The sequence below is a fragment of the Lemur catta genome, chromosome 8 (assembly GCF_020740605.2).
Source record: "Lemur catta isolate mLemCat1 chromosome 8, mLemCat1.pri, whole genome shotgun sequence".
Lineage (NCBI taxonomy): Eukaryota > Metazoa > Chordata > Mammalia > Primates > Lemuridae > Lemur > Lemur catta.
Genome location: NC_059135.1, coordinates 27,313,974 through 27,336,360, shown reverse-complemented (window position 1 = coordinate 27,336,360; position 22,387 = coordinate 27,313,974). Strand labels below are relative to the sequence as shown.

At 39.1% G+C, this 22,387-nt stretch overlaps 1 protein-coding gene across 1 annotated transcript in view; it reads left to right on the top strand.

Moving 5' to 3' along the window:
• The window catches only part of PARD3B (par-3 family cell polarity regulator beta), a 942,908-nt gene that overhangs the window by 830,241 nt on the left and 90,280 nt on the right, over positions 1–22,387 (top strand). The window contains exon 21 of the mRNA XM_045558633.1: positions 14,068–14,203. Within this exon, the coding sequence (XP_045414589.1) occupies positions 14,068–14,203 (136 nt within the window). The remainder of the gene's footprint in view (positions 1–14,067; positions 14,204–22,387) is intronic.

Genomic DNA, 22,387 nt, shown 5'->3' with positions numbered 1-22,387 from the left:
TCTTGGGGCTTTCATGGAATGGAATGTGTGTGTCTGTACCTGTGCAGACAAGAGCAGCGGGGGCCCGATCTGCACAACAGCAAGGTTGCCTAAGACAAGCCTCTGGCTCCCCAGATTCAGGGCCAGGCCTGGCAGAAACTCTTGCAGGGTGGGTACAGGGGATAACAGCTAGTTGCATTAATTTGGTAACATCCTAATTTAGATGAAGGTAGAAAGTACTGACATCATTATGCTGCTGATTTTGTAGGGAAGCAAGACTTATTTCTCCACTGACAAGAATTTGTGGCATTCAGCAGCTGTTTTATTTTATTTTATAAAAAAAAAGGCTCCCTCCACCCCCTTCTTCAGATTCTCTGGCCTTACATCTGTCTTCCCAGCTGTGAGCTGCTGAATTCCAGGGTGCAAAACCCAGGGAGACAAGTGGGAGGGGCGTACACGTAATGATTATACGCTGCTTAAGTGTAAATCTTGGTTCATTGTGTGTCCACGGGCACATGCCTTCAAATTCAAGTGTGCGCCTCTCTCTCTCCTTTTCAATATCTGTCTGTAAACCTTGATGGGATTAAGCGTATGTCTTAATAAATATTTTGTTTGCTGTATTCCCATTAATATTCATAGGGAATGGAGCACTTTGGGTTTTGTGATTTCTAATAAACATTGATGGTGTTACTAGTTTGTACTGAGTATTCAGTATGCTCCATCAAAATGGCAGCTCTAATTAGGTTCCTTGAATTAGCTAATGGATTTTGAGAAAGATAGCTTAGAAAGCTCTTACAGCTGTCCAAGATATCCCTGCCATGGCAGAAAGACAAAAGGCCCCTGGAAGCTACAGACTTCAGAGCTTTAGAAATGCAGCTGACAGTTAAAAAGATAAATTACATTCATATTTTTCTACTGAAAGTCCTAATACTGAATTAATGTTATTCCTGTAGTGAGCATCCATTAAGCAGCTCATTTTATTATAAGGATGCATTTTGACCATTAGCTCTTTTTCTTCAGTCCCTCCCCCCTCCCCACTCTCCTTTTTCTCCCTCCAATTCCCTAGATATTTTGGACACAGTATTAAAAAGCGTCTTTGAAGAAGAGGAAATTATTCCTTTTTTTTTTTTTCAGTCAGGTTATAGATTTAGAAGCTCTCTTAGATATACAGTAAATATTCAGTTTTTTTAAAAAAGATAAGGTAAATAATATATAAAGAATAACAGTGGTTCAATTTAAGCCTTGTGGGGAGATTTTGAAGGGGGGGGAAATGCTTCTAGCTAGGGGACAGTGGGCTTGTTTACACTTGGATAAGAGATGATTCTGTTGTAGAACAGGAGCGATCTCCAATAAAACATGTTACCTCCTTTCATCTGAATGTGGAATGCACACAATGATGCAATGCCATTCCACCTTTTCTGCACCTTCGCTTCCTAAGAACAAGTTTGTTTGTTTCTTTTTAACAAATAATGAACTACTGACATCTAAATGACTATACTTCATATATCTGCAAATAGGGAGGAAAAAAATAGTTGCCAGTGGAATGGATAATAATAAAGTTCATGGCAAAATAGCAGAATTCAGGAGACAAAAGATAGTCACCCAAAAGCTCCTTTTAGTTGGATATGTGAGTACTCATTAATTCTATAACTGGCTCTACATAACTTTTTGCTTTCAGTTTATCCACTTAGAAAACTAATACCTGGTACTTTTTAATCTAAAAAGTTATATTTCTCTAGTAACACAGTAAAATCCTTTAGGGAAATGGTTCCTGGGTCATTAACTTTCCACTGTCCAAATTCTGTTTTCCTCATTTGAGCCTTTGTAGTCCCTCTGCTCTCCCAGTCCTGCCTGCCTTTTGGCCTTTTTTCTCCTCATTAGTACCTTTCCCAAACAAGGGGCTGGGCAAGGCAAAGAATGTGAAACTTAAGTCAATTAATTGGGGCATTATTTACAGCTCTGGGAAAACACTTGTTGGGAAAGAAACCAAAGTGGTTGGTTTAAATGAGATTTTTCAAAATCATCTGTAGTGTTTATTTTTTTCATGCTCTTCCAAACCTCCTATTTCTACAGATAATTGAGAGCCAAATAAAATATTGTTGCTAATAAAGCTGTTGGAATTAGGGGAATAAAGCTGTTGGAACTAGAGGAAAAAATAAGAAAGAATAGTGTTGATGCAACGTATAGATTACAGATCAGACAGCTGCTTTGCCTCAGGATGATAAAAATAAAATGGAAAAGCATTGTTATGTGAAGTACCAAAAGAAAAAAAGGATACTCAGTTATTCCCCACACATGACTTCACCATGATGGATAAAAGGCATAATTGACATCATGTTTATTGAAACAACTAGCAACTGTCACGCTGTCGAAAGGCTACTGGAAGCTGGAGGAAGGCATGTTTTTTATTCATTTTCACTGTGGGTTATTTATAGAGTTAGTCGTCAGCAGCAGAGTGCCTAATTTTCTTCTTTGATATTCCAAGACTCATTCACTTTTCAGATCAAGAAGACAGCTACAAATTGCTCCATGGCAGATACTTGGGTGTCACCCCTACCTCCCCTGAATGGGGCAGTGGCTATTTATTCATTAAGACTGTGGGACTGCTTTCTCTTAAAGTGCCAGTGAAAATAAAGGTCTTTGTCAACCCATAGTGGGTTGGTTTCATTTGTTTTGTTTTGTTTTAACTTTTTGCCCTCTGATTTGGCAGCCAGGGCCCTGTTCCTAATGGGAAATTTATCACTATATTAATGATGTGTCGTGCTTCATCACCAGTTACTATTACTAGCTCAGCAAGAGTTCTAGTTATAGAAAATGTTCAGTTTTCAAACTGTAAGAAAGTCTCCCATGTCCCATTGCCTTCATGTGCAGTGGCCCTCAGGCACAGTATCCAACAGGTAGGGAAACAGAAGGTGACTTTTGCCGATGATTTAATCAACCACTTAGCTTGAACTATGTGCACACACAAGAAATCATCAAACATATAGGTGCAAGCAAAGCCCATAGAGGTCAACTGGTTCCTCCCACAGGTTACAATATGTGGAGTTAGAGAGAATAAGGTTCTCCCAAAGATTGTCTGAATATAAAGCGTAACTCCAATGACAGTGCTGGCCTATTTGAAATCCCCCGCTGAGCCCACATCATCTCCCGGATGCCATTCAAGTCCCACCAGCAGCGTTCTCAGGGTTTCCCCACCCTCTCCCCAGCCTGACTATGTGCCCTTTCCGTGGGGTGCTCCTTCCACCTGACATGCCCAGACACCCCCTCCTTAGCCTCGTCTCCCTCCCTTTGTGAGCCCTTTCCTGACCTCCCCAAGCAAGTTAATTACCCTCTCCTCTGAGCTACTGCAGGACTTCATTATACTTCATACTTCCTCATGATAATTGCCACATTGCACTGTCATTATTTATTTATATCTCCACCCCCTCCCCACTCGACTGTGAAATCCCTGAGGATCAGGTCTGGGTCTTAATCACCTTTACACCCCCCAGGCCAGGGACACAGCAATATTTAAGAATAAGTAAGGTTTAAATAAATGTACACATCAGAAAACTTTCAGAGGGTTATTGCAGAGCAGTTGGTGCTGTAAGTCTGATACTAGTTTATTGTTTTCTATTCTATTCTGAAGAGAAAGTTGGCATTCCCTTAGCTAGGGTTTGTTAAGAATCTGAACACCTTTTACAAAGAGCTGCAACAGTCCGTAGGAGATGATAATATAAACTGTCTTCTATGCCGTAAATCCCTGCTGTCAGAAGGTCAGCATGAGGTTAGGGGGTTGCTAGAGCTCACTTTACATTCAGGCAAATGAGAGCTGTGGGATGTTCTTAGATTTAACACCCTTTGGGACTTAAGTAGATGTTAACTTTTTCTGCAGCTCTTTGGATTTGAGAATCCATTTGGACTGGGTAGTTGTTATAACCTTATTTAAAATCTCAGAATGGCTCAGTATACATGCATGTGGATGTAAAAGAAATAAAAAGAATGTAGGTGATATCCAAACATTATTAATAAATGATTAGACCTATTGGATGTAATTGCTTTAATTCTATTCATATCAGAATACTGCATATAGAATTCTGTGTTTATTATAGAGTATGATTTAACATCATATGTGATCGTTAAGATCTGCCCCATAGTCACATACCTATGTGACCCAGCCATCCCTTCTGGGTGTTTGGACAATTTGTTATGTGTATATATATATATATTGTGTGTATATATATATATATATAGTATATATATATATATATATATTTACAAAGGGATGCAAAGGTAAGGACTAGTTTATATATCATGTATTTAGATTGCTTTGTCTTTTAACATCTAGGATTGAGCCACTAATCACAATCTTTAGCTTCTTTCGATTGAAAAATTTGTTCTCCTTTTCTTAAAAAACATTTTTTTTCTTTGCACTTTTGTTGTCTTCCCAATCTTCTCCCTTGGGAGGGGAGAAAAAGCCTTGTTGTGTGAGAAATTACTATTTTAACCTATGACATTTTTTTATATTTTTCACTTTTTACTATGCACTATCCTGACTGTCCTCTCCTGACTGACATAATCCTCTAAATTAAAAAAAAAAAAATCCATGCAATAAATCATTTAGAATCTCCTTGTTTTCCTTTAAAATTATATAGTCAATTAGAGCTTATTTCCTTATTATCTAAAAGGAAAGGTTAGGTGTCCAGCTGTTGGTAGTCAGTGGCCTTTGATGGTATTCTATGATCTCTTGGGAGAAGAGAGAACTTCAATGTTGTTTCCTCTGAGGAAGAGGGAATTTCATGGAGGCCAAGGAAATTCCCAAGGTTTCATGGCCTGTAGCCCACAAAGGCTTATTTTTCCCAGAATTGACCCTCAAAGTTTAATCCACATGTAAATGTCAGCTATGTATTCTTAAAACTCAAGCTGTGTTTGATTTAAGCCTAGAAGATAATAATTTTATCTTTGCAGTTCCTGCAGTTGTTGGTGAGAATTTCCTTGAGAAGGGTGTGCATGTGTGTGTATACATATGCATATTATCATTAATTTGCTCAAGAACCATATAAACAATAACATTTTATTTCTCCTGAAACCATCTCTTCTTCAGTTCAAAAATGTGATTAATAGTCAAAATAATACAAGCTTTGTAGGTTTCCTCCATTTACCTTTTTGATCAATATTTTGCTAATTTTAGTTTGGACCGTAAAATCCTTTAAGAAAACCTATAGTATTCCAAGTGGAGTCATGTCTTAAACAGGCTAGTTTCTAAAGTCATCACGAGACAAAATTGTGTATAGTCAAAATTAAGCTTGAGAAACACTTGAGGAGAATGCTATGTGGGACCCTACCTATAATCTCCCAGTAACCCCACCCCCTGATGTTTCTTTTAGCACTGCAGTAGGTGGCTATTTCCTTGGTTGAGCACCAGCTAAAGAAGTTGGCTAGCATATACAAGGCCATGTTGTACAAGGAATATGTATCTTTAAACACTGAAATCATGTTCAACAAAACATAAAACTTACATTATGAAAGGTGCTTAGTAACTGACACTGACTGAGAGAAACACACTCAGCTCATGTCCAGGGACATATGTTCATTAAACGGAATGGCCGATGGAAACACTGTCACTGCTTACATTGCTATTCTGCCCCCAAGCCCCCGGTTTTGTCTGAGTTCAAATATTTGGTGTATCAATTAAATGCAGTGTGATGCAATGTCACTATATTTCAACCCTGTATGAACAGCTGTATCTACATGAATTATAATATAGGGCATGGTTTATTTATCATCTTTAACAGAAGACACAGTGGATGCACAGTTGCAAATTGGCCCATATCTATTTTTCTTTGCATCTATGAATGCTTGTTTTACAAAGACGTAGACTAAAAATGAAGGGATAATTTTGCTGCCATCCAGTGTGAACTTTTCAACTATATTTTAAAATCTTTCTTTTTTAAGAAACAAAAATTACCATATGAAACCCTCGATAAATGCCTTCTGTGACACCCACATACTTTATATTGTTCATAAAATTTGCAAAATGCCTTGAGACAATATGTATCATACGCTTATACCTAACTGAAGTGTCCAGCATTTGTGTAAATTATTTAAGGCTAAAAAATATTGCACTGTATTCGAGGAACTTTATTAGAATACTATTCAAAGTATGAATAACTCAAATGGGTATTTTATGACTAATGGCAAAACTGGCTTCTAAAACTTGAACACAGTCAAGAGGTCATTATCAGAGGTACAGTATCAGAATAATGCAGTTATCTGGTGACTTGAAGCTGGGAATAATAACTTGGGTGTTGTCGAATTGCGAGTCACACTGTCAGTGTCCTCCTAAGGAATTTCTACCTTTGCTAGAAATGGAACTAGAGAAGTGGAATGTTCTGATTAGAGAGCAGTCTTGCATTGTCTCCAGTGATGAAGAGCAAAGCTAGAGCAGTGCCTTCTATCAGAAGAGGAGATGACGCTGATCTGGTGGCAATTCTCAGTCACAACAGTCAATCACCTGGGAGAAAACCACCCTGCACGACTCAATGAGATTACTTTCAGTGGTTCATGGTGTGCGTGGAAATGCTTACCATTTCAAAAGTGCCAAGGGAAGGGAGCCTTTATTTCTTTATGCTCCACCGCTATGACTTGATTCACTGGGGTCAAGGTCCAGTCCAGGGTTAAGATTTCCAAGACAAATCTTCAAGCTATGGGAGTCAGAGGGTCAGTTCACCATGCTAGGGATGGAAATACCAAGACAAGGATCTCAAAGGAAGCAGATGCTGCAAGCAGAAAGCACGTTGAGAAAGACAAAAGGTCAGACTCAGGTTACCATGGCAAAGTCAGGAGCCCAGGTAAGCCAAATCACATTGTCAGATTGTCATATCTAGGTCAAAATGCCACAGGCAGCATCAGGAGGGCTGGGGGAAGGACCACTGTTCAGAATTATAGACTGAGCTCATAGATCCTTGTGCTTTACAGTTTGCTTCTTCCTCATGACCCTAACTTACATGTCAGCCTCTCTCAACCAGTTTTGCAACTTCCCCCCAGGATCCTGACATAAGGAGTATTTTTGTTGAACCCTTGGAAATTTATACAAAGGCACACTTTTCAAAGTTATATATTAGCATAGAGCATAGTTCTTCTCTCAGATTCTGCCACTAATTTGCTACCTGACATAAAATAGTCTGTTAAAGTGCCCAAACATTGTTTGCTCTCCTACTAAGAAGAGGACTAATGTCAGAGATAATTGACAAAAGTAGTCCTAGAAATAAAAGGAGATTCTAGATGTGAAAAGTTTGTCTGTTATTCATCCTTTCTCTAAATTCATTATTCTTAATGTAGAGATTTATAGGCAGTCATAGTAAGTAAAGGCCTCTTAAATTAGAGTAATTGTTTTAATCAATGAGATAACTTAAATCTGGTAGAAATTAAATATGCATATAAGCAAAGGCATATCCTTGTTATTGGGGGACATTTTTGGCAAAAATAACTGAAAATAGGAGCCACCATCATAAATAGTGGTGGTGAATTTGGGAAGAAATTAGAAGCATCCCCAACATGTTGTCCGTGGGTAGTCAGCTGTGAGTCCTAAAGTTTCACTGGACCACACAGTGAAAAATCTTATTTGTCAAATCACCTTTGAAAAGAATAGATATTCTTTATAAGAAATTGGGAGCAGGGAAAAGGTAGGGAATTTACATAATCCCAATTTTAAATGAATATTTATACTGGATAATTTTCAAAGCTGTTCAGGACTAAAATATCATTTGACAAAGTCTATGAATTAAGCCCCCTTAAAAGCAATTATTTATTATTAAGTTTCTTTAATATATATATGGGCACACTATATAAATGTATTTTCATTATGGGATATTAAATCTATAGGGTATTTGTGTAAGTGCTGTTGGGACTATAGATGCTGTAAATCTTAAATGCTCGTAAACTAGTGATCCTAAGTGCATGTAGGACTCTCTGAAAATTTTTCTTTGACAGAAATCTTTATCACCAACAGAAAATAAGTGACAGTTGTGTTCATGAATATCTGTCTTCAGTTGAATATTCTTTTACAGAAGTTTTTCTGGGATTTAAAGAAAAATTAGGAAAATGAGAGTGCATGTAGCCGGTTACGTTTTACCATATTATTTAGAATGCAAATGTCACAGAAGCTCAGGTATTTTAAAAGCTCTGTTTCACTTTGAAAAAAAAAAAATCTGCCCTATTTTCTAAGGTGAAAGTATACTACTGCCAAATTTTAAATTTAAAACTAGGATAAATTTTAGCTCCTTACATGCAAAAAAACAGAAACAAACAACCCTCCCCCTAGGGGATGGGGGAAGACAAGAAAAGAATAGGATCTTGGAATTCTTAAAGGGTGCAAAAGTGTTTTTCTTCATTCCATATCTTCACACCCTTTTTGAGAAAACCATTGAAATTCCACCCTTTTGTAAGAATAGAAAGATTAGTACCATACTTACATAATTAAAAATTTTAAAGGAAACATCAAAATAACATTTTGGAGTAACTTCGTAAAAAAAATTAAAGAATCTATCAAACACTAAACTCAAAAACTCTCTATCCTACTGATTATTGTTGACATGCGTGCATCTAATTTAAAGAGTTTTATTTAGTGAGTTCATAAGGATTATCACATCCAGACAGGAATATTCCTGTTAAGGTTCCATTCTCTAAAGGCTATTTCTTAACTGAATCATCAAATCTGGACACCAGATTTGGCACGAGGCTGGTACCTACAAATGCCCACTGCTCACCAAAGGCAAACCCCTCTCATTCAGAAGGAAGAGCAAGAGGCTCCCTGTCAACACAAACATAGAAACAGCTGTTTGGAATTAACTATATACAGTTGAGCCCCGGTGGAGGTGTATGTATTTCCACACATGCCCACTTACACATACACACCAAGTAATCACAAATAATCCACAAGCCCAAACGTGGGCCAGGTTTGGTGACAGTGACCAGCTCCCTGTCATTCAGTTAGTGGTGAACTTTCCCAGCAGCAGCACTGGCAGCCTCTCCATCCTGGTCCTCATCCAGAGGTTGTCTCTCATGTGGGATCTTTGTCATATGTGGATTCTCTTTTGCACCCCATTCAGTTTTATAAGAGCTCCCCACATAAGCCTGTTAGAGATGTAATATTAATTGCCAGAAATCTCCGTCTGCAGTTGCTCCAACATCATTCTTTAATGAATACAGACTTCATTGCGTGTATTTCTATTACTTTGGTTACCTCTATTTCTATTTTTATTGCAAAGATCTGTGCAAATAAAAGAATATCAAAAGGTATGGCTGTAAATGTGCTCTGCTAAATTCCCTCTGCCTTGAAATGCCTGTGAACTGCAGCTACAAAATGCCTGCTGCATTTTAATGCCTTTCTTGTAAGGCAACACGATATGGTAGAAACAACCCTGGTTTGGAGTCACAAAGATCGTGGCCCATCATTCACCAGCTGTGTCACTTAACATCTCTGAGCCTCAGTGTACTTATCTGTAAAACGTCAATAACAACGTCATCCTCACAGATTTCATTGAGGACTGAAGGAGATGAAGTATGTAAAGCACAAATACTATCTTTAGGACACCCTAAGAAGTCAATGAATGTTAGTTTTCTTCGGCCTGCAGCAGGAACGGGAGACAACTAAAGCACACACTAAAGAGCACTCATAAAGTCCTACAACTGAGGTAGTTATAAACTAGGAAGAATGGAAGAATAAGGCCAGATTCCAAAGGGGCAGATAATGCCTTAGTGTGATGTTCATTACACATGGGAATTTATTACTATAGGTGGCTAAGAAGAAAATGACATGGTTTCTGAAATCCGTTACAACTTCAAGCTCTGTCCAGCTCTACAGTGTTCTAAGAAGGGCTGTTTAACTATACATCTGCCTTTAAAAGCATAGGCAGTATAATTTATAAAAAAGTCATTATAACGTAAATCTGTTTTGTACTGCTTGAATTAATTTAACATAACATTTTAACACTTTGAAAGTGTAAGACTGGCGTTGATTACCTACATATGGATACAGCTGTAATGCGAACTTTTTGTAAGAATGGGCAGGCTTTACTTCATCAGTGAACAAATAATACAAAAAGCCTGATTTTCTAACTAGCAACATGGAGATGGGGTGTTTGATATGGTTGCAATAGTTTTTGAGTTACGACATTATCTGATGTCACTTCTGAAGCTATCGGGCCAAAGACTCCCTAGAATCTGTACTGCTAAGTTCCAAAAAGCCAGGAAAATAGAACAGATGGCATGTAAATAGAGAAGGAGACTGAGAATCCTTAAAAACTAAGTCTTGTAGGCTAGCCTTAACTTGCATTCTGGTTCAATATATTGCTAGAGGAAGCAGTCTCTAAGATATAAATAAGATGGAGGAAGAGAAGCAGTTTGGAAGGTAGTAAGCTATGGTGGAAAGAGTAGTCTTTGAAGTCGGCAAACTTTGTTAATCATCTGTTTGCTATGAGCCTCATCTTCTTCATATTTATTGGACAGAATAGTAAAACCTATCCTTCAATATTCTTTTGAGGCTTTGAGATTTTTATAGTACCTATTACACAGGACTTGTAAATAAGCTCAACCCAAGTGCCAGCTCCTGTAGATTTGTAGTGGCTGAAGTTCTGGGTTGAGAAAAATTCTGAGGCTATGTCTGGGATCATTGGGAAAGAATGCTGTAATTGATTAGTGATGTCTGTTCTGAGCACAAAGTAGACTAAGGAAAAGTCTATATTAATATATCTACTAGATAAATGTTCTATAAATTACAACTATTGTGATGATTGCTATTATTACAAAGGTTTCTGTATGTCCCTCTTCAAATTGCTATATTTTTACATCTTCAACATAAAATGAAATCAATTTCTTTCATTATAATAGTAGCACATATAATTTTTATTAATTTACAGGTAAACTTGAAGGTAAACTTATGTGTATTATCTGCTGAGAATGGCTTAAAATCAGAAATCAGAATGTGATATTCCTAAATTTAGTATATAAAACACCTACTTGGAAAAAAATCTGATACAGTTAAAGGTAGAGTGAGTGCTGGAGAGGGAAAAAGAGAGATGATATTGAGATGTAGCCTCAGGTTATCACGAAAGGTTTGCATGGTGTTCCATATTTTTTAAAAATATTCACACAGGGGAGAAGATACAGCATGCTTTGCCCTTCAATGGTCCATGACTTTCTGGACTTTTTTCTTGTTTTTTCTCTGGGGCCAGATTTCTTTTCTGGATAAAGAGTCTTGTTCCTGTAAGCCATAGGGGATTTTCTGAATCCTGAACAGCTGATTTTGTATTCTTGCCCCATTCCCTTATTTGAGAACAGCAATCTGATCAAACCCATATTTTTAAATTTATGTATTTATAGACATATGGAAGAATAGTTTACAGTCTGAGTATGATTTTTTTTCCACTACAAATGGAGGAAAATTGTTTTTTTTTTTTTTTTTAAAGTGCCTTATCAGTTTTTTTTTCTTTATTACTGATGACTTCATTCTACTTGAATTCAATGCTTCGGTTTCTTTGGGATAAACTAATAGATTATGTATGCGATGTTTGCACCATGTTGATTGAACTCATCTGGCAAGTTTGAACGCAGCTCATGAATTTCTGTAATCGGCAGAAGCCAATGCGTTGGATACAGACACCGTGGTCATCTCATATTACTCAGGAGCGAGGGAAGCTGTTTCAAAATAGACTGTGCTGCCTTTCCTGCCTGCCCATGGTTCAGAAAAGCTTATCAAGCCTTTTAGCTTTTTCTTTATCTTTTTTAAGTGCTCAAAGACAACTTTTATTTTAAGAAATATATCATACAGAGTGTAAGAGAGTATATAGACACTGGAGACTCAAAAGGGGAAGGACAGGGAAAGGAATGAAAAATTACCTGTTGGATACAGTGTACACTATTCAGGTGCTGGGTACACTAAAAGCCCAGACATTGCCACTATATAATATAATCCATATAACAAAATTCCATTTATACCCCCTAAATCTATTGAACTAAAACTTAATTAAATGTCACAAAGAATTAGAATTATTTTGAGAGTTTTAGAATACATATTGAAGAACAATAAAAGTATGTGGACACTCAGGATTTGTCTTTTCTGAATGGCAGGCATGAGCTGCGGAAGGTCTGCAGAGGACTCTGGAAGCCCAGAGCCCTGTGCCAACTGCAGTCAGAGCAGTCGCGTAAGCACGCGTGGGCACAGGCCTGCAGCCCCGCTTTCAATTAACTTGCCATCTCGTTTGGGAAGAATGCTTTTCCTCCAAAAGGTGTTTACTCACCATTTTCTTTTTAGAGTCTTCAAGCGTAATTTTAAAATATTATAACAAAATAGATGACCTCTTTCTAATGCTTTTAGATATCTCATTTTATCAGGTATCTCATTTAAACTAAAACTCAACTGTAATAATTGGAGATCTTTTTGACATACGAGGCTCTCCACACTGAGCCCTGCTTACCTTTCCAAGCCTCACCTGTCCCTCTTCCCCTGCTCCTATATACCCGATATACTACAGCCGTGATTCTCACATATCCATGAAACATGAGTGTTGGTATGATTAATAAGCTGCTACCACTGAATTAAAGTACCAAAATTTGCAAATGATATACTTTTGTCAGTTATTAGAGTGAATTCAAAATATCCCTAAACCACAGTCACCAGCACGCACTTTATTCTAATTGAGTTTCTCCACGAGAGAGGAAAGGAGGGGGCATATATCACCTGGTATGTGTGTGAGGCAGGACAAAAGAAGTTGAGGGTTTCTGCTTGCCCAAACTGACTGACTTGCCTGTCCCCAAAGTAAGATGCTTTCTCATGGCTGTGCTTTGCCCTGCCCTTCCCTCTACCTGGAATACCCTCATCTCACCTGTGCAGCTGTTGAGCTCCTATGCATCCTTCAAGGCCCCCCTGCCGGGCCTTCTGTGATCCTCCATGGCCCCGCTCTCACCCTGCCAAAGCTTCAGCACTCTGTGTTCCCATGATCCCTATGCAAATCTCTGTTGTGGGCACCTAACAGAGAGGATTGTCATCTTTTATGATCCCTTCCAGGGGTGGGGAACCTGTGGCCTCAAAGCCTCATGTGGACCTCCAGATCCCCCAGTGCAGCCCCTCGGCCAAATCCAAACTTCACAAAGCAAATCCCTTTATTAAAATTTGGGTTCAGTCAAAAGGCCACACCCAAGGATCCAGAAGGCCACAAATGGCCCCACGGCCACAGGTTCCCCACCCCTGCACAGGGAATGTTCATTCTTACATTCCTAGATCTTAACATAAGATCTGGCTGGGGCACTCAGTTATGCCTCAGATGAACCAGGGAAGCTGAAGGCTGTTCAGACCTGCCTATCATTCTCCTCTTGCTTCCTGGCCCTGAGTTATATTGCATGATATCGGTGCTATTGAAATGATCTTAACAAACTGATGCAAGCTAAAAGGGAGCTACTAGCTAAGGAGGTGTTGGGAGGATCAGTCTCTGGAGAAGCTGTAATTCCCAAGAAGAAGCAGTGGCTAAAGAAGAGGGGAGAACCTGGAACAAGCACATTCTGCCATCACGCAGCTTCCCTCACCCCTCTGTGACTCTTTGGCATGACTTTCACCTTCTTTTCTTTACCTGTGCCCTGACTGCACTCATATGTTGACAGGTATCCCCAACCCCGCTCTTCCAAAATTCACGAGTCTCACTGAAATAACACTGGCACGTGAGAACCCTGTCTCACATCCAAACTTTGGGCCAAACAACTGGAACTTTGTCCCAAATAGGCAACACTTATGTGAGAAAATGAGATATCCACATTAACATTTAACAAAACTCTGCATGTATGATTGTAAGAAAAAAGTGATGGGTCTTTTAATTGCTCTAAAAGGTCAGGACTTTCTCTTACCTTCTCTTTCAAAAGGCATTTATTAATCCCAAGTCAGATGTTTTGACCTTGGGGGCTAAAGGTAGGCATGTAAGGACCATTTTTTTGTTCATTTTTATTACTGATGTCACCGTTTTCCTAGCATATTTGAATTACAGGCCTTTTAATAAGATCCAAAAGTAACTTCAAGGATTATGTACACTGCGTGACTGTTTGTTTGGTTATATTCTATAGCGTCCGTCCCGTGGCTGGGAGCACCGACCGCATCCAGAAGTTGCGGAAGGAGTATTATCAGGCTCGGAGGGAAGGCTTCCCTTTATACGAAGACGATGAAGGAAGAGCAAGGCCGTCTGATTATGACCTTCTCTGGGTAAGCCCATGCCTGATTCCAATCATTGGGTTCCTCTTTATTAAGATAGTTCAGAGCAAAAGAACATGGTCAAGAATGTTCTATACATATCAGATTATATTTAGGTTTCTTAGGTTTCATAGATCTGAACATTATTCAAACCACAGCCATCTTCTCCCACAGAAATTGTTTACATAAATCAAACCACACTAATGCACAGTAGTTCCTTCTAATTGCTCTCATACTTCCTGTTGTATACTGACTAGGTGGGGGGGAACAGAAATTAGCTACTTTAAAAGGGACAGAGAATCTCTGTCACCGTCCACTGAGTCTTGATCTTTATCTCAGACATTTGGGACAGCATTAACAGACTTTGCAACATAAGCCATCTCTCCTTTGGAAAATGGTTATTAGACGTAAATTTTCAGAAGAGTTATTGTCAGAGATATCAATTGTTTGTTTATTACATCTGAGCACTTCACATTCTGCTGATCTTACCAGTATACTAGGATGGCTTTGTTTTGAGATAAGGGCAGTTTTTGTATTAAAGGATTCTTTTTGCCAAATCCTTCAATGTTCAGAGAACAGAAAAGAATAATGTGACCACTGAAGAGATACTCTCTGGGTATTTTCAGGGTAGCATGAAAATACTCTTGTTGTTTTCAAGAAGGCAAGTCTGTGCCTGCAAAACACACTTAACTCTTGAGCGTCCACAAAAATGGCCCAGAGGAGGGTGCGTAGAGTTGGATGAAATGTTTGTGTCCGATTCGTAGAACAGTGTGGACACGGAGCTGGTGCTCCACAAACGTTAGCTCTCGTCACTGACACCATTCCTGGAGCAGAGCTGAGCGTGGTAATATAGTCATGTCCTTGCTGTAATTCGGTTCTCCCTCACCCTCCTTGATGATGCTGCTGCCTTCTACTACAGTTTTTAGTGCTGTTCTGAGAACCAGGTAAGGGGCTGTGTTATCCCCGGTGCCCATTAAAGACAGCAGATCCTTTGAAAGGCAAATGTATGAAAGGGAAGTTTCCTCTTCTGAGTTTCACACTCATGTTTATGCTCACAAAGTCAGGCTGGGGAGAGTCGAGTCCAGGGACTGAGCTGATTCCCTCGAGTTTTCACACCTACGCTGGGGCTTGTCATAAATGACGCTTACACTGGGGCTTGAAAATCAATCTCAGGACCCACCACTGTTGGGCAGAGCAACTGAAACTCTTCAGCCCAGGACATTCCTCCTTGTATAATGAAGTTTAAAAACATTAATCAGAAGTGCACAGTGAGGACTGGCAATCTCAAACCAAGTGGCTTCAACCTCTGGAGAAAGACACCCTGAGACTGTGGATCAGAACAAAGAGCTATGTACTGGTTTTATTACAGATGTTAGGATTAAACAGAATGATACTTACAGTGATGGGAAAACTCGTCTCTTAGACTCTCAGTAGCAAAGGAGAAGGATTTCCACAGAATAACAGATTAGATAACTATTCCACTTCATTTCAAAGTTGATCAAGATTGATTTACTGCCTCTGACAAGAGACTTGAGCGGCTTGTTAAGTAAGGCTCGGCTCCCTCAATAAACCAAACAAGCAGTAAAACAAAGGAAAGTTATTTCCACTGTAACCAAAACAGAACACCATATCCAATGTTCCGAAAAGTGTTCCACCTCAAAACCACTATGAATTCCTATGAGCAAAATAAGACAAATAAATTTAGATTAAGTTATTTTGACCTTATTTTATATGATATCCTTACATCAAGCTAAAAGGATGAAGATGCTTAACCTTCATGAGACTTAAAGTTTCCTCTGACCCTCACCAGACCTGAACGAGATAACTATACCCTTGGGTGCTCCCTTTTTTAATGATTCTATTTTTATGCCAAGTAAACGTGTAACCAGACCATCCAGTGAGTAAAGAAGTATCTCTGTTATAATTTGTGTTTTCCCATGCTCCGGTGTGTTGAGCTTTGCCAAAAGTGACTGATTTTATGTTTCCCAGACAATTGGGGTCTAAGACTTCCCAAAGGGATGCTTGGGAAATGCACTGTCATAAAAGACGAGTGTTCTCTGTGATTGCCTGGGATACTCCAAACCAGGGATTAGAATCTCAGCATCCTTCCTCTCCTCTCCCCAAGCCAAGGAAAAACACTAGTATCTTTTGTTCAACATAGGCCTGAGAAATTACACCATTGGCTTGCTACTTTTGGTGAGATCTAGGAAAGCAAGTTTAGAAAGTTAACATTTCATTCCTGTCAGGCAGCCAGACCCAACAAGGCCGCTTTTATGAGATTGTGGTTCCTAGGTAGGTAGGTCTTCGGCATCACCACGGGGGCACTTGTTAAAATCAGGTTGACAGTTCCATGAAGGGGAGTGGGGGGGTCAGGAGAGGCCCCCACTGGCTTCTGCAGGTGCTCTCTAGGATTCTGCGCACAATTCTAAAAATAAGGCACTGACTCTGATCAGTGAACACCAAAGCAGTCCAGCTTCTCTAACAAAACCATTGTAGGGACCAGCATCATCCATCAGACATACATTCATGACCTTAGAACTCCCCGAGTCCAGGACTGCAGATTGAGGGAATTGACAGATGTTTCCTGAGTCATCCTATACTCAGGAACTTCTGAACTGTTGAGAAGGAAGTTAGGAAGGTAAGTTACCTAACAACTACTTTTAAACTAGTTTAAAAATAGGCCAGAAAGAATGAAAGTATGCTCACAAAAGTGTTCAAAGCCAAAATAATGAAAGTAATCACTTGAAAGGTCACAAGGGTCTATGAATATTTTTAAAAAAATTTTTTTTTCAATGGGACTAATATTTTTTCTTTGGCCTGACTCAGACTTTCTAGATCTTCCCAGGCCAGCTTGTCTGTTGTTTTCTGCCAGTATGACACCTGCCTGGTGGCCTGGAGCCTAAGACCTCTCTCACTGCTCCCTTAGGCTCTTAACTTGCTTTCTCCTCTCTTCTCTCCCCTTCCCTCCTCTCTTTTCTTTGTATCCTATCAATTTTAACAAATATTTGCTCAATTTTGGCATAGACCAGGTGCTGGTAACAAGAATATGACATTGTTTCTGCCTTGGAGTAACTTGTGCTCCAGCCAGGAATACAGATATCTAAGCCCAAACAAAATAGAAGAATAATATGTGTGATAAATTCTATAGTATAGAGAGGTATTAGCTTCTGTACGAACTCAAAGAGAGCAATGAATTCTGCTGGAGGCAGGGTGCACCCTTAGTTGGAGACGAGTGATGGGAAGGCTGTAGAGATGATTTGAGAATTGCCTGAGAGGACATATTTTGTTCTTTCTTCTCTCAAATTTGGTGGATTTTTTTTTTCTTTTTCAAAGGAGCTCCTGATTTATTCACTTCATTTGTTTTAAAATAAATGACTACACACAGATTTGTAAGGTTTGTCAATATGGCCCTGAGACCTGAGGAATCTCTTCAGCTGGTCTGTTTTGTAGCTGTTTTCCCATTTCACCTCTGCAAAACAGTAAAGAACAAGTTGAAAGAATTTCAATAGCTGCAAGTGAAACAGACTGGCGAGTTTTTATAGGCCCAATTAAGTAAGCAAGATATGCTAGCTGTGAAGTGTTAATATTTGCCAAAAGAAAACATAATACCTGTTATCTGCTGGTATTTTATTTTTTGTAAGGCTTGTTAAGGCTGTCACAGTCCTCTGGCAAAGAGCTGCTTTTTTTATTAGCAGATAAAGATTATCTGTGTATTTAACAGTAACATGAATACTCTGGAAGTAATTTCAGAAAGAGAATGGCTCTGAAGTTTTTTAAAAAGTACTAGCACCTTTATGATTGTCTTTTTCAAGAGCTGTATAGCATGTATCACTATCCCTCCACCTTTTTTTTTTTTTTTAAAGATCTTTGGCTAAATAAGACTGTTTATCTATGAAAGAGGTTTATAGACACATGGATGGGAAGGAGAACAAGTTTGTTTATATATGGAAAAAAGTGGGAGTTAAAACATCTTAAACTAGCACAGTATGCTAGTTTCCACTGCCATAAAAAAAACATGGTTCTACATCTTTCTGGCAGAGGGGATTGGCTCAGGTAGATCACGGTTGGAACAAAGAGCTTGTTGGGTGAATAAATGCAAACATTCTGAAAGATTTGTTCACCCTGTTATGAAGATGGTGTAGGAGCCAACTTAAAGAAACATACTTGGCAGCTGATCTGGACAACGAAAGACAAATCCAGTGAATTCTGCACTCAGAGGAAAGGGAAAACATGATGCTGAGATCATGCTAACCATCTTAAGACAAGGATTTGAGATGGAATGTGCAATAGCCAAACAAGTGCAGAAACTATCAGAAGGTTTTTTCTAAACACAAGGAGATAAAAGCATGAGCTCCTGCTGTCATTGGTCCAATACCAGAATTGAGATTTATGAGTATTTTCCTTGACTACATCTTAAAGGCATCTGATGGAAACTAAGGACACTGAGGAAAAATTCTAGATTAGTCAGTGGCTCTTATATTGCAAAGAATAGAAACCTAATTCAAACCAGCCATTAGGAGTCTCTTTCTTTATCTCTCAGCTTTGCTATTCTCTCTGCAGGCACCATTCTCAAGGGGCTCCCCCGTATGGAGAAAAAATAGCCATGGGCAGCTCCAACACAACTCTGTGGAAAAGACAGTCTCATTCCCAGTAGATCCAGAAAAAAATCCTAGAACTAATATTGAGTACAGTGTTCAATGGCTTGATTGGCTCAGCCTGGGTCACATGTCCACTTCTGAACCAACCCTCATGGCCAGAAAGATGTAGTACTCTTATTGGCTAGAACTAGGTCCCAAGGCCACCCCTGTAACCAGAAAGTGAGTCAAGTCTACCCAAACTCCATAAATAAGTATAGGTGAGAAGATAGTCCCCAGAGGAAAATCCAGGTGCTATTAACAGTGAAAGGGAAAATGGATGCTAGGCACATTTAGGAGTTGTCTACTACAACTTCAAATTCTAATAACCAGATAAACTTCCTTCATCTTGTTAGATTTTCAAAAAAATAAAAAGAAAAAAATTTTCCATTCCTGTGTTTGCCTGCTTATCATTTGAAAGAATAGATCGATTATCAATCTGAAATTTGCTACCATTGTTTTTGCTATGTAAAAAGAGAAAGAAAATTTATTTTTGTCTATTGGTTCAGTATCTTTGAACTATCCCAGAAGCCCAGATTATTTCACTGAGTTATTCATGAGAAGTTACCAGACCTTTGACTTTTTATTTACATAGGCAAGTGACATTTTAGTTCACTTCAGCCTAGGAATTCACCACAGGAGAAGCAATAGAATTCTTTGACTGGACTAAAGGTGCTCTTTCTTTAGGTGGAATGGCTCTGTCTGTATCCTCATAGATTATTGTCTTGTGACAAGCACAAATTCTGTTCTTAAAAGCTTTAAAAGGTGGGGTGGGGTAAAGAAAGAGTCATCGAATGGATGTATCCAGAGACTGCTGTAGTTTGGCTGTTATTATACAGTAATCAACCCCTTCTCATTGAGGAGCCCTCTTGAGCTCCATAAACAGTTCCCTCCCAGTGGCTGATTTCATCAACAGATCAGTGTTTGCCCTGATTCTGTGAAAACTGAACTGAGAACCATACCAAGGCAGAGAAAAAGAAGAAAGAAAACTGTGTCTATGAGGTAGGTGGGTTTTAGAAAGCCCTGAAGTTTGATTGAACTTTGATATTGGTAAAATATTGAATGCCACTTGAAGAGTTAGAATTTGCTCCCCTAGATTTTAGGAAGTAGAGAAAAATTGAGGAAAGAAGAGGACAAAAATGAAGATTTTTTTTTTTTTTTTTGGTGGGTGGCTTTAGCCTTTTTATATTTCAATGTAGCTTTTATAGAAACTTGTTGTTATAGAAGCTATGTGGGAGAAGACCTGGACTATAAAACATAGGAGTGAATTTCTAGTTTTTACACATAGCATAAATCATTTTGAAAGGAGGCAACATGTTTACAAGCCATCCCCAACATAGAAATAAACTATGTTCCAGAAGCCTATTTAGAAGTTGGCAATTTGGAACTACGAATGGATTTTCCCATAGGAAAAAAATATATATATTATTGGTTGTTAGGAGCCCAAACCAGCCTACAAAAACCCACTAAAATCTAGTAACCTTGCACTAATCACAGAACAATAACCTAGGAGCAGGAACAAGGAGCCAACTGAGCCAGGGGAGGAGGATATTCTCTTTTTCCCTCTTTCCTGGGCACATTTTTGAAATATTCTCTAGGCCCTTCCCGCCTACAGGTCTTTAAGTCTGTCCCCCCAGGTTTCCTGACCCTGAATTGCCCCCACCTCTCCATCATGGCACCCCACTTAAGCCCACCCTTCCCCCCAAAGTGTTTGGGAGTAAAAGTTACCTCTCTGCCCCATCCCCCAATGAAGCTACCATTCTCTCTGTGCAGTTCATCTCAGCAATACTTTCGGGCACAAATAACCTGACCCATAAAGGTTGATGGGGAAGTCTAGGAGGAGGGATGAGGACAGGGGCTAATGGAATCTACTCCTGGAATGAGACTGTTAGGCCTGTTCCTGATGCCTTGTTGCCACCACAGCAGCCTGTGCTTTCTCCAGCACGTCTTTTTTCATGTGCGGACCCCAAGCTTCCCCAGATCTCCCTGCCTGACTGGCTTCCTATGAGCAGCGAGCTGATCCTGGGAGTACCACTGATTTCTCCAGTAAAAGGCCCTCACTTCCTCCAAAGGAAGCCTCTTGTTTCTGAGTCTGCTCCCTGTGGCCCATGGGGCCAGTTGCTACAACCTGCATGGGCACAACTCCTCATCAGCCCTGTCTGAATATCTGCCCTGAAGACAGCTACTCTAAACTACTCCTGTCTTCTCATGCTGTCTTTTGAAACACACAGATGTCCTGAGTTTTAGAACTAGTAATTTAGCAGGTATAGAAAGCTTTTCAGAATAGCATGTGAGACCGTGGACTCCAGCTAGACTGTCTGAGTTCACATCAGGCTATACGACTTATTCACTGGGTAAATTTGGGCAATTTATTTTACCTCTCTGTCTCTTTTGAAAGTGAGATAATAGTACTATCTCATAGAAGTATTGTGACACATACACAATTACATGTAAAGCACATTACATGGTATCTAAAGCATGTAGGAAGTGTCAGTCAACGTGAGGAATTTTTAAATGGTGCACACATACGGAGGTGTTTGGAATGATATATTCCATTGGCTGGACAACCCTTCTATCTTAGTCGTTATTGGAGCTCCTTAACCTCTTTGGTGATTCCAAAGTCCTGGTACATTACACAGCACACAAAGCCTTGTGGGAGGCCTTCCAGTCCTGCTCACTGTGGTTACTTCTGAGATGTCACTTAAGGTAGTGGCTGTCAGGCTTAGCTGTCAAGCACTTTTGGCAAATTCCATTGGTCCAAAGGTCAATATCTATTTCCCTCTCTCCCACACACATACTTTTCCTTTAAGTGTATTCTTTTCATCCTTGACCCCAGGGGCACACCTAATCTCTTTAATGAGCTTATGCTAAAATCAAAGACCAGAAGAAAGTTGACTTCAAGCAGCTTCTGCTTTCAGCCCTGCAAAAACCCTGAAGCAAAGAAATACCAGGGTTCAGTTAAGGGTTTAAAATAAGAAGGAAGGCAGAATACAAAGAGAATGTATACAAATTATTTACTCTATTAATTATACTAAACCAGATTTTAATAACAATGACCTTATGTATTCAGTGCTGACTCTATCTTATATAAACTATTCCACACAATGACTCTGTGAGGTAGGGTATCTTTAATCCTGTTTTACAGATGAGAAAACTAAGGTTCTAAGACCTTGCTCTACGGCCACAAGATCATTAGCAAAGCTGATTTTCAAATCAGTACTAACTCCCAGTAGAAAGAGAAAGAAAGAAAGCTCCTGTGGCCAGTTCTTAATATAAGATATATAAGATATCTTAATATAATATAAGATATATAAAAGAGGGAATGTGTGAGTATGCATTTGTAAGCATTATGAAAACTGTTTTCTTTTTTTGATGAACTACTCTTTAATTATCACTCTTAATTTGTTTTTGAAACCAATAATATTGTACCAAAACCAAAGTTTGGTGTTTCATCAGTTCTCTTTATAGGTCTAAATGAAATCATTCTTTTTATGCTGTAATCAAATAAGGTACCCATATCTGGCTCAAACCCGAGCCTAAATAGCAAAAAGCAGAAAAAGAA